Source organism: Anomaloglossus baeobatrachus, chromosome 2 (assembly GCF_048569485.1).
Source record: "Anomaloglossus baeobatrachus isolate aAnoBae1 chromosome 2, aAnoBae1.hap1, whole genome shotgun sequence".
Taxonomy (NCBI): domain Eukaryota; kingdom Metazoa; phylum Chordata; class Amphibia; order Anura; family Aromobatidae; genus Anomaloglossus; species Anomaloglossus baeobatrachus.
This window is the reverse complement of record NC_134354.1, coordinates 546,075,192-546,087,726: the sequence shown is the minus strand read 5'-3', so window position 1 is coordinate 546,087,726 and position 12,535 is coordinate 546,075,192. Positions and strand designations below refer to the sequence as shown.

At 44.6% G+C, this 12,535-nt stretch overlaps 1 protein-coding gene across 4 annotated transcripts in view; it reads left to right on the top strand.

Annotated features, from left to right (window-relative positions):
- NAXD (NAD(P)HX dehydratase) overlaps nucleotides 1–11,719 on the top strand; it is a 46,498-nt gene extending 34,779 nt beyond the window's left edge. For all 4 annotated transcript variants that reach the window (XM_075336671.1, XM_075336670.1, XM_075336669.1 and 1 more), the window contains 8 exons: nucleotides 3,335–3,380; nucleotides 5,098–5,186; nucleotides 5,270–5,378; nucleotides 5,452–5,502; nucleotides 5,577–5,681; nucleotides 6,844–6,964; nucleotides 8,773–8,893; nucleotides 10,985–11,719. In XM_075336671.1, coding sequence (XP_075192786.1) covers nucleotides 3,335–3,380; nucleotides 5,098–5,186; nucleotides 5,270–5,378; nucleotides 5,452–5,502; nucleotides 5,577–5,681; nucleotides 6,844–6,964; nucleotides 8,773–8,893; nucleotides 10,985–11,135 — 793 coding nt within the window. In that variant the 3' untranslated portion in view covers nucleotides 11,136–11,719. The remainder of the gene's footprint in view (nucleotides 1–3,334; nucleotides 3,381–5,097; nucleotides 5,187–5,269; nucleotides 5,379–5,451; nucleotides 5,503–5,576; nucleotides 5,682–6,843; nucleotides 6,965–8,772; nucleotides 8,894–10,984) is intronic.
- The last annotated feature ends 816 nt before the right edge of the window (nucleotides 11,720–12,535 follow it).

Genomic DNA, 12,535 nt, shown 5'->3' with positions numbered 1-12,535 from the left:
ACAGGCCAGGAAACCAACGTCAGCCAAGATCTATCACAGGGCTTGGAGGATCTTCTTAGCCTGGTGCTCTGATAAGGGGTTTACCCCCTGGCCGTTTGCCTTACCCACGTTTCTTTCCTTCCTTCAATCCGGAATGGACAAGGGTTTGTCTCTCGGCTCTCTCAAGGGACAAGTCTCGGCGCCTTCCGTGTTTTTTCAAAAGCGTCTAGCCAGGCTTCCGCAGGTCCGCACGTTCCTGCAGGGAGCTTGCCACATAGTTCCACCTTACAAGCGTCCGCTGGAACCCTGGGATCTCAACAGGGTTCTACGGGCTCTTCAGAAACCGCCTTTTGAGCCGCTGCGGGATGTCTCTATATCACGTCTTTCGCAGAAGGTGGCATTTCTAGTGGCAGTCACATCACTCCGAAGAGTGTCAGAGCTTGCAGCGCTGTCATGCAAAGCCCCCTTCCTGGTATTTCACCAGGATAAGGTGGTTTTGCGTCCGGTCCCGGACTTTCTCCCCAAAGTGGTGTCCCCTTTTCATCTCAATCAGGATATCTCCTTACCTTCATTTTGCCCTCATCCAATTCACCAATGTGAAAAGGATTTGCATTTGTTAGATCTAGTGAGAACACTCCGGATCTACGTGTCTCGCACGGCGCCACTGCGCCGTTCTGATGCGCTCTTTGTCCTTGTCGCTGGCCAGCGTAAGGGGTCGCAGGCTTCCAGGTCAACCTTGGCTCGGTGGATCAAGGAACCGATTTTTGAAGCCTACCGTTCTTCTGGGCTTCCGATTCCTTCAGGGCTGAAAGCCCATTCTACCAGAGCCGTGGGTGCGTCCTGGGCATTGCGGCACCGGGCGACGGCTCAGCAGGTGTGTCAGGCAGCTACCTGGTCTAGTCTGCACACTTTCACGAAACACTATCAGGTGCATACCTATGCTTCGGCGGATGCCAGTCTAGGTAGGCTAGTCCTTCAGGCGGCGGTTGCCCACCTGTAAGAGGAGGGCCGTTGTTGGCTCTTTTTATCAGGGTATTCTTTTACCCACCCAGGGACTGCTTTTGGACGTCCCAATTGTCTGGGTCTCCCAATGGAGCGACAAAGAAGAAGGGAATTTTGTTTACTTACCGTAAATTCCTTTTCTTCTAGCTCCTATTGGGAGACCCAGCACCCGCCCCTGTTCCCTTCGGGCTGTTGTTCTTTTGTGTACACATGTTGTTAATGTTGAATTGTTCTTTTGGTTCATGGTTTTAAGTTCTCCGAACATCCTTCGGATTGAATTTACCTTAGACCAATTTATAAGTTTCCTCCTTCCTGCTTTTGCACCAAAACTGAGGAGCCCGTGATGCACGGGGGGGGGTGTATAGGCAGAGGGGAGGGGTTACACTTTTTAAAGTGTAATACTTTGTGTGGCCTCCGGAGGCAGAAGCTATACACCAATTGTCTGGGTCTCCCAATAGGAGCTAGAAGAAAAGGAATTTACGGTAATTAAACAAAATTCCCTTCATTTCATGCAGTTTTACATAGACATTTGTATGGGGAAAATAACCTTACAGAATGATAATACTGTTAATTTTTCCAAGTCTGCTAAAAAGTCTAATAAATGATAAAGCCCTTGTGAAGAAAATCTTATGCTGGATTTAGACAGCATACGTAAGGTCGTTAAACGACTGCCAATTAGCTACAGACAAGCAAACTTGCAGCTATTTACTGGCCATGCTTTGTTTATACAAGACGTTGTGCTACTGACGATTATTTTTAAGCTGACTTAAATGGTTATTGTCCCCCCCCCCCCCCCAAAAAAAAAAAACCCCAGAAGAACAAAAAACGTAAGCTAACCATTTCCCAGTGGGTATATATAGCCTTTTAGTTATCCAAGATCACGGCTTTGGGAACCTGAGAGTGAGGTTCTGCAGCCCAGCCTTGAATGGAGTGAACATATTCCTACTCTACCTCTGCTCCATTCATTGTCAATGGGACTGTCTGACTCCGCTGTTTCTTCTGACCACCCTATTAACAGCGATTAGAAATAAATTGCGCAAAGGGCAAGCATGCACTCCTTCGTTTCATTGAAGATGGGACTGCAGAGACCCATTCTCGGGATCCCTGAAGGTCCCAGCTGACGGATCCCCAGCAATCAGCAATTTATCTCCCGTGGATAGGGGATTACTTGTTTTTAGTTGGAGTAATCCTTTAAAAATCTTGGTGGCATTTGAACAAATGTTTTGCTTAGGCATTTGCCACATTGTTTAGATGGGCCAATAGTCGAGAATAGAGATGAGCAAACCTGAGGTTTAGTGTTCATACCAAACACACGTTACAAAAAAACCCCAAAATCCCAGAGTTTGGGTGCTTTACGTATGAACACCACTCGTGTGAGCATCGCTGTGCTCTGGTACACTCGGTGCGCAGCCCAGTGTGAGCCACTTGCAGTGTTTCACCGGCTCACACTGGGGGTAACAACAGCGTGATCAGATGTTGTGTGCACCATAAAAACCCATCCTCCCCCCGAAAGTGATCTGCCTATGGCCAGCTGCATGTGAGCGGAGACCCCAACTGCCCAGTCAGTGACTTCAATTGAGGTTCAGATCAAGTCCAGCTCCCAAACCAAACTATCGAAAGTCCTACTGCACCTGCCGAACCCAACTTCCACAGGTCCGCTCTTCTCTAGTTGGGACAAATCATTTCTATGAATATCCATTTCATAATGATTGTCGTTTGCATGTGCCTTTATTTTTTTTTTAACCTAGTATTTTAATAAACTGCTGTAATTGCCATGTGATTACATCTTGATAACTGTTTGGCTGAATAAGGGCCACAGGCTGAAGAAAAAAAAAAATACCAACTCGTAGTTGCTATTTTTTTTTTTTTTTTTGCTTAAAAAAAAAAAAAAGCCCTTGTCACCAGGTTTTTCCTCCCTCATCTGAGAGCAGCATAATATAGAGACAGGGCCCCTGATTCCAGCAATGTCATTTACTGAGCTGTTTGATAAAATCAGTGTTTTCTCTGCTGCAGATCTCGCGGTTATACAGAGCTCATGAATATGCTGGTCTACCTGTCAGCAGGCCAAGTAGTCCTGTAATGATGATCACTGCTGATTAAACTGATTTTTATCAAAACTACATTAAGCAGCCCAGTAAGTGACACATCGCTGGAATCCGGGTCTCTGCCCCTACACTATGCTGCTCTCCGATTAGGTGGCAAAAACCTGGTGTCATATAACCTTTAATCAGAATAGGTTTCATGCATGTATTTGGCGCAGAGGCAGGTAAGGAACTAGTTTCCTCTGCCGAATGTCTCAGTATCATGCACACATTTATAATTCCGCTATATTAAATGCTTTGTCTCTTTACAGATATACTGGTGCTCCGTACTTTGCAGCAATTTCAGCACTTAAAGTGGTAAGTAAATTATTTTTACACATGGAATATCACGTCACTTGGTGTGACAAGGCGGTGTCCTACACCGTCCATACCCATGGGAGAAAATGATTCCAAACTGGTCACTTAAATTGCTTACCCTGACACCGATGGTGGTCTTAAAAGGTTATCGACCATGTTTCGAACATCGATTGAATTTATGGAAGAGATTTGTCAAACCCAGTATAAAAGAAAATAAGAGAAATTGCTTATACAAATCAATTAAGTTCAATATTTGCATTATATTGCTGGAATCTGGTTGCTCCACTTGTCCCTTACACCAGGAATGATACATTTCCCTGTATAGATGCAGTATATTGATTTAATGATGACCCTGTGCCACAAGTTCAGTCTTCCATACTGGTCTTCTTGGCCCTATGACTCTATATACCGTATTTTTCGGACTATAAGACGCACCGGACTATAAGACACACCCTGGTTTTAGAGGAGGAAAATAGGAAAATAAAACTTTAAGCAAAAAAATGTGGTCATGACACACTTATGGGGCGAGGATCTGCTGCTGACACTGTTATGGGGGGGTAATGTCCCCAAATTCTCTACTAAGGTACCCCATCCTGGCAATGATCCTCCTGCCTTGTATATGATCCTGTTCATATACTCCCATCCTGTTCATATACCCCCATCCTGTTCATATATCCCCCATCCATCCTGCTCATATACCCCCATCCTGCTCATATACTCCCATCCTGTTCATATACCCCCCATCCATCCTGCTCATATACTCCCATCCTGTTCATATACTCCCCATCCATCCTGCTCATATACTCCCATCCTGCTATATGCCCCCATCGTGCTCATATACCATCCTGGTATATGGCCTGTATCCTATAGCACAGAGAAAAAATAAATGTTTATACTCACCTTTTCCTCACTCCCTGCAGCACCGATCATCTTCCTCTCTGCACCACTGACCTGTGTGTGTGTGGAGCCGTACCCCTGCAGCACGCGATGTCTTCCTGTCTGTGCCGATCAGCTGACCAGCACAGATCAGCTGACCGGCACAGACAGGAAGACATCGCGTGCTGCAGGGGGACGGCTCCACACACTGGGATGGGTGAGTGTACTGATTCACTGCACCCCGCGCTGATGATGACATGCGGGGGGCAGTGAATACAGCCGCACATGATCACTCCAGGCTGTAATTGCCAGGGGTGATCATGTGGACCGGCTCTTTACTATGCGCGCGTCCCCGCTCGTCCTCCCGCCCACCTGTCAGCGCCGGCTTCTGCGCTGAGAGATGGGCGGGAGGATGGGCGTGCATATGTAATGAGCGGGCCTACGTGGTCACAGCAGGCTGCTACAGCCTGCTCGTGCCCCTGATGACCCGCTCCACCGCAGCACCTCATTCCCCGCAGCCACAGTCAGACCATAAGACGCACCCCCAACACTTGGGGGAAAAAAAGTGCGTCTTATGGTCCGAAAAATACGGTAATATGAATGGCAACTTGCCAATGTATGTAAAGTGCTATGGAATTAATGGCGCTATATAAATGAATAAAATTATTATTATTATTATTATAGATATAAAGCTTATAACTACACATTTTATTCTCTTTGGAGCTGATAAGCCATTATGTGATGGGATAACATATATAACATAATAATGGCTGATGTTACATAACCTGGGTTTCTCTTATATTGCGCATTACATTGTGTGCTCTCCTGTATTACTTCTCAGGGTGCAGATTTGTCCCAGGTATTTTGTACCAAAGATGCAGCGACTGTGATAAAGTCGTACAGTCCGGAGCTGATTGTACATCCGGTTCTGTAAGTATTCACCAGTATGGTTACTAATGACTCCTCCTCATGTTCACAGCACATATTATTGTGTGTATATGATATTCACACAGTGATCACCCCAATGCGTTGCATGAGATAGAAAAATGGCTTCCGAGACTTCACACTGTAGTGATAGGACCAGGATTGGGAAGAAGTGATTCTATACTGGACACCGCAAAGGTAAGATCACACAGAGAAATAAAGCTCCATGTATAATTCTTCTGAAGTATTAATGCCCAGGTTTCATTCCCAGGGTATTATTGAAAAAGCCAAGGCAAAAGGCATTCCTCTGGTCATAGATGCAGTGAGTATGCGGCTTTTATTCTTCGTCATTTCTGTATATCACTTGGCACTAGATAGGTGTTTCCTGCCTTTCAGGATGGACTTTGGCTTATTGCCCAGCAACCTTCTGTTATACAAGGCTATCAGAGGGCCATCCTCACCCCAAACTTCATGGAGTTCAGTCGTCTGTATGAAGCGGTGGTAAATATATTCAGAGTGACCTTGCTGGTTTTTTATAACTGTAAAGGTACCGTCACACATAACGAGATTGCAGCTGAGTCACGGTTTCTGTGACGCAGTAGCGATCCCGTTAGCGATCTTATGTGTGACACCTACCAGTGATCAGGCCCCTGCTGTGAGATCTCTAGTCGTTGCAGAATGGTCCAGGTCATTTTCTTCAAAGGCGATGTCCTGCTGGGCAGGACACATCGCTGTGTTTGACACTGTGTGACAGGGTCACAGTGACTGCTGAGATCGTTATACAGGTCGCTACTGCGACCTGTATTGTTCCTGCATCGTTGGTAAGATCTGACTGTGTGACATCTCACCTGCGACCTCCCAGCGATTTACCTGCGATCCCTATCAGGTCGCATCGTTTTCGGGATCGCTGGTAAGTCATTGTGTGACTGGGCCTTAAATGTTGGGTAATTGGCTCCAGAATACACTGCAGATTCTGCACTAATCTGGTGATCTGTTCAGGGAAAAAAAATACAGAAAACCTTTTAGCACACTCCGAATGTGAGTAGAACCAAAATGTTTACAGAGGAATTAGACATTTTACTTGTTTTGTAGGATTCATCCCCTGGTTGTGAGGAGTGAGAGACATGCAAGTGGTGCTACTTGTAAGAAAAGTCTATGGGCTAGTCCTTGGAGTGGATTTGTCAGGTGCCCTGTGTGTCTGTAACTGATGGCAGCATAGGGCATAGGCCAACCTCTAACGTCTTGGGGCCAGATACCATAGGACACCTCCAGTCCAATGTTATGGATGATGGCTCACCACCTCCCCCTCTATCCTGTTAGAGCCTCCGCTAAGATAACTAAGGACTTCAGCTTTTTAAATTATGTAGATCCAGTGCAGATTGAACATTTCCTTAATATCTTTATTGCAGTTAGATTATACATATTATGGATTTCTCAGACTTTGCTGGAGAGGGACTGAATGAAGCTCATGAACAAAAACTCCACCAATTCTACAGCAAAAAACCTGCAGTGTGTGCACAGGGCGTAAAATGTTTTAGCCCTTACTACATCCGGATGTTTTGTGAACGGTTCTGCAAGAACTGACATTTTGTGTCTTTTAACTGAATTGCTACAAAGAGTGGATGAGAATCAGAAACACTGAGGAACTTTTTTATGTTTGCAGCTCACGGAGCCGGTGGATAGTAGTGATCAGCATGGAAGTGTACTAAGGCTCAGCCAAGCAATGGGCAACATAACCATTGTTCAGAAAGGAGAGTGGGATCTAATCTCAGACGGTGATAAAGGTTAGTGCACATATTGGTAAAATGCATGTCCAGAATCTACAAGGGAGGATGGTCGGAACATACGGAATATTCACTTAGACACGTGCATCAGTGCTAGTGATGGATAAAGAGAACCGTGGCATATGTCTTACTTTCCCAGCTAGCCATTCTAAGGCTACATGTGCATACTGCAGTTTTGCTGTCACAACAAAACTGCACCTTTTCAGAGAAATGTAAAAAAAAAAAAACCCTCTTGTAAGGATGGTGCATTTTTGATGCTTTTTGAAAATGCGGTTTTGATGCGTTTTTTCAGTAGAAGCAAGCTAAAAACACAAGAAGGTAGAACATGCTGCAGTTTTTTGTCAGAAGCTTGTGACAAATTGCAGACAAAAAAAAAACTACAATGTGCGCACAGCAAATCTGAATTCTCAGACTTTGCAGGGAAGTAAGAAGTGAGAACTTCTGACGTCAAAACTGCACCAAAAAAAGTGAGAAAAACTGCAGCGTGCACATGTAGCTTTAATTTTCGTGTAGAATATACTAAAATTCCTTTACTGGCATTGTGGTTATTAAAGGGAATCTGTTAGCAGGTTTATGTTATGTAAGCAGAAGACAGCATGCTGTGAGAGTTAAGAAACAAAAAGCAACTGTGCTTCTCATCTGTGAGTGAGCTATTGTTTATGTAATCTAATGGCTTTATTACTCTGTGGTTAACGTTACAGGACTAAAATTGACCTGCAGAGCGGTTCGACACGCCTCCCCTGCTATGATTGACATCTCACAGTTAATGCACAATCTCTAGTGAAAGCCTGGTGTATGCGGGACAGCTTCCTGGGCTCAGCTACATGCTTAAAACTCAATTGTGTCATTGTGACAGAACGGTTGCACCTAGTAATCTATTTGATACACTGTTACATGTAGAATCTTCTTCCCTGCATTATGTTGCTGTCAGATGAAGTAGCAAAACCTGCTGACAGATTCCCTTTAAGAATACGGAAAAGGTATAGATGTAGGAATGCCTAACAATGGAAACATAAGCAGACTCCTTAACACTTTATGGTGTATTGTTACTTCTTGGAGCCGGCTCAACACAGGATAGATACCGGCTATAGTGCAGATATTGCCCATCACTGCTATAAACCTCTTACATGCTACTATCAGTCACTGACATTCATCAACCACAACGTGAACACTGTGAGCCAATGGGTTGGTAGTATAGCTCCCCCGGCTGTCATAGCAAACTATCCGCTCCTTGTGATTACTGGACTGTATGGTCCCTGTGCATGTCATGATATTTCTCCTATGATGTGCAACCAAATGCTGGGCTCCATAGGGGAGTTTAATTTTTTACTATATACACCAACACTGTTGCTGTAGAGAGACCAAAAATCACACATTGATCTAATGCCGCTAGACAAAATGTACAAAACTGAAAATAAGGCTCTTAGTTTAATATTCTGATCAAACTGGCTGATGCTCTTTAACACGCCACTGAACCGCTCAATGGGTCACCAGCCTAATCGGTGAGATGCCGTCCACTGACCACTGCTGAGGCAAATAGTGCACCAACAGGGGGAGTGACCTGACGACCCCCAGCACCCCTGCTGCTAGGCAATGCCCCATGGCTCCAGGCTACAACATCCTACAGGCACAGCAACAAGGGTCGCAATGAAGCACAATCACACAGGCTGAAAAACTAACCTTCCACATAGCGTATGCATTACACTGTAGCTGTAGAAAAAAAACATGGATCACACATGAAAATGAAAAAAATCCTATATCTGTGCTCAGGAACGACATATTTTGATTCACTTCCTTTGCGTTTGAAGTTTTAGTGTGCAATCATGAAGGAAGCAGCCGACGTTGCGGAGGACAGGGTGATCTTTTAGCCGGTTCTCTTGGCGTCTTGGTACACTGGGCATTTCTTGCTGGACCAGAAAAAATAAATGGGTATGTTATGTGTAATTTTCCTGCTTACAAAATTTGATCATTTACTGGCAAATAAGTTGCTTTACCATATTTGCACTGATTTAGGTTTCTCCTTCATTTTCAAGTTTTAGTAATCATTCTTAAGCTGGAATCCATCAATTACCAACTTAATGAAAGTTTACAGTATGATTGGTACTAGCTACTTTGTGAGTTATGGATAATGGCTCCACCATATGTATTATTTCCTAGTGTAAAGGGGTGCATGTACATTTCACAGTGCGGCATATACTTTAGTCACCTTGGTTTCTGCAACTGGCCACAGCATAATTTCCATACGCGTAAGATATACAGTGCCTTGAGAAAGTATTTACCGTATTTATCGTTTCATAAGACGCACCCCAAAGTTAGAGCTAAAAAAGTAAAAATCTGGTGTCAGTTTTATAATCCGGTGGTGGGCAGCAGCAGTGGTGGAGTTGGGGGTTACAGAGCCTTTCTGGGCAGCACCGAGCGGCCGCACAGGGAGCCGTGCCGGCACACAGGAGCACAATATTGTCCTGCCTCCAGTGACCCCTCTCCCCCACCCCCCCCGTAAGCTATATTTGGATTTTAAGACGTACCCCTCATAAAGTGCCTCTTATAATCCGAAAAATACGGTATACCTGTGAACGTTTCCACGTTACTCCCACAAACGTAAATGCATTTTATTAGGATTTTATGTGCTAAAAAAAGTGCGTGCAATTGCACAACTGTTTTTTTGGGTTTTAAAATTTACAGTGTTCACTATTTTGAAAAACTGACCTGGCTATATGATTCCCCAGATCAGTAAGAGTTTGTAGGTACTAAACAGATTAAAACTAAAATTATGCATAAGTAGTGAAGAAAATTCAGAAGTTTGTTGAAAAAATAGTTAATTTTCCGAGACCCGTATTGTTCTCATGTTTTGGGATCTGGGGCAGTGTGATGGCTTATTTTGTGTCTTGAGCTGACTTTTTTTAATCATACCATTTTTGTGTAGATGTGCTGTTTAAGTGCCGTGTTGTGGCGACTATATAAAACAATTTTGTCGTTTTGGATTTTTTTTCATCGCTGCACCCTTTACCTACTAGATTAATAAATTTTATATTTTGATAGTTTTGCATTTCAGAACCCGGTGATGCCAAATTTGTTTTATTTTTAATAGAACAAAAGGTGGGTGATTTTGAATGAAATTTTTTTTTACTTGTCCCCCAGGGGACTTTATCATTGCACAGTGTGATCGCTTGTGCTGATCAGAGTGCAGCTACAGCATCGCTCTGATCAGCAGAAATGCTGTTCTGTGAGTGCCATCGGCATTCACAGGAAGCAAGTCATAACAGCGACAGGGGTCATCATGGTGTTGCCATGACAGTGCATGATGATGGTGGTGGGGAATGGCGCGATCCGTGCCAGAAGCGCAATATATTGCACTGTCCGAGTTTGACAGCATGATCTAAGGGAATAAAAGGCCCTGGTGGATCGGAGATCCACTCTCACCTGTTAGCCTCCCATGTGTAGGGATTACCATGGGCTCGCCGTGATAGCGGGACAGAGATGCCCAAGGACATACTAGTATATCCTTGGTTGGGAAGGGGTTAAAGGGAATATGTCACCAGGTGTTTTGCCACCTAATCTAAGAGCAGCATAATGTAGAGACAGAGACCCTGATTATAGCGATATCACTTACTGGGCTGCTTAGTTTTGATAATCTACTGCTGATTAAGCAGTGATTTTTATCATTAGAGGACTATTTAGTGTGCTGCCAGGTAGTCCAACATATTCATGAGCTCTGTATAACCCCTCCTCCACCACTGATTGGCAGCTTTTTGTCCATGTGATGTGTACATAGAAAGCTGCCAATCATTGTTGTGCGCAGAGTTATAAAGCTCAAGAACAGTTAGATCTGCAGCAAAGAAAACAATCATTTTATCAAAATGACAGCAAACAGCTACTGAAGTGACACATCACTGGAATCAGGGTCTCTGTCTCTACATTATGCTGCTTGCAGATGAGCTAGCAAACAAATCTAGCCATTTATGTCTTTCCAGACCTGTATGTCGACCAGACCTATTTTAATCCTTTGTTATTCTGTTGCAGTCAGAATCCTTTTGTGGTGGCAGCGTTTGGAGCCTGTTCTCTCACAAGGCAGTGCAATCATCAAGCATTTCAGAAATATGGCCGCTCTATGACCACGACTGACATGATCTCGGAAGTTGGGACAGCTTTTAACAAGCTCTTTGAAACTTGATCCAGCTTGTGAACAAGTGACTGCTTTATGCACAAAAGCCACTTGTTCCTATGCAGTCTGGAAAACATGCAACACTGTATTTTCCTGTGTGGAGGGAGTGATATAGACTCCTATTGAAGACTCCAGCTTTTTGTTTAACCCCTTACCAAAAAGAGAGCACTGAATTGCAGGCAGAAGCTGATGTGCACGTCCACAATAAAGACTACTGGATTTTCTTCCCATCACCGCTGAACACTACGGAGATCAGTTACGATATTGGGGATCTGACAATGGGCTTAATAGAAAGGAAAGGCACTGTAGATGACCACTAGCCAGTGACTCCCGCTTGCCCATGGTGAGAAGTGCCTGCAATAGGTTTCATTTGTCTCCACTTTGTAATGTTGTCAGAGCTTCTAATGCATTGTTCTTAATATACATAGTTTGTATGCAATTATAGAAAATGTTCACAGGAAAGTAAATAATTTATCCAGTGAAAAGCTCTTGTCTTACATTTGGTGATTTTTACTCATGTGCGAGGCCTACAGGTCTAGGTCACAATTGTTTCAAATGAAAGTAAAATAAATATTCTGTCATTTTGGACTACATTTTTGGGGAAAAATAGAATCTATTGGTGGCATACCACAGGCAGTACCAGCTATTACACAGTAAAGAGGACTGGCGATAAATCAGGAACAGGGTTCTCGAGTCATCTGTATAAGGCTATGTGCGCACTAGACCGTTTTTCCCGCGGATTTACCCGCGGATTTGCCCCGGAAATTTCTTGAGAAATGTCTGCAATCTTTGTGCAGACATTTCCCATGAAATTCAATGAGAAAAAAAAATAGTTGTGCGCACTGTGCGGATTTTTCTCAAGAAAATTTCTTGAGAAAATTTTCTCGAGAAACTTTCTTGAGAAAATGTGCATGTCCATTAATTTCCGCAGGTACCGGGGGTATTCCGGGGGTATTCCGCAGGTAGCAATGATGTGCGGTATACCACCGGAATAGCCGCGAATTACCTGCGGGAATGCTCATCGCTGCCTGCGGTTTTGCAGGAAGCGATGTCATTATGCCAGGAAGAGGAGCAGAGGAAACACACGTCACACTCCCTGGACGCCGCACAGAAGCACTTCCGTGCGACCTCCAGGTGTCTGTGCAGTGTGTGTCCTGCTCCGGCCTCGCGGCTGCCTGCCCTGCAGTGTCAGTGTCTGCCCGCAGTGTCAGCAGCCTGTCACGCGGCAGCGCAGGCAGACACGGACATCCTGCAGTGCTGGGAGCCGCGGGGATGACGATCGCTGCTGTCAGGAGGTGAGATCATTACCTGCTGTGACGATCTCCTGCCTCCTGACGTCAGCGCGGTCACTGCTGTCTATGCCTGTCTCGCGAGCGGCCCGAGACTGTCACTAGCGGTGACGTCACGGG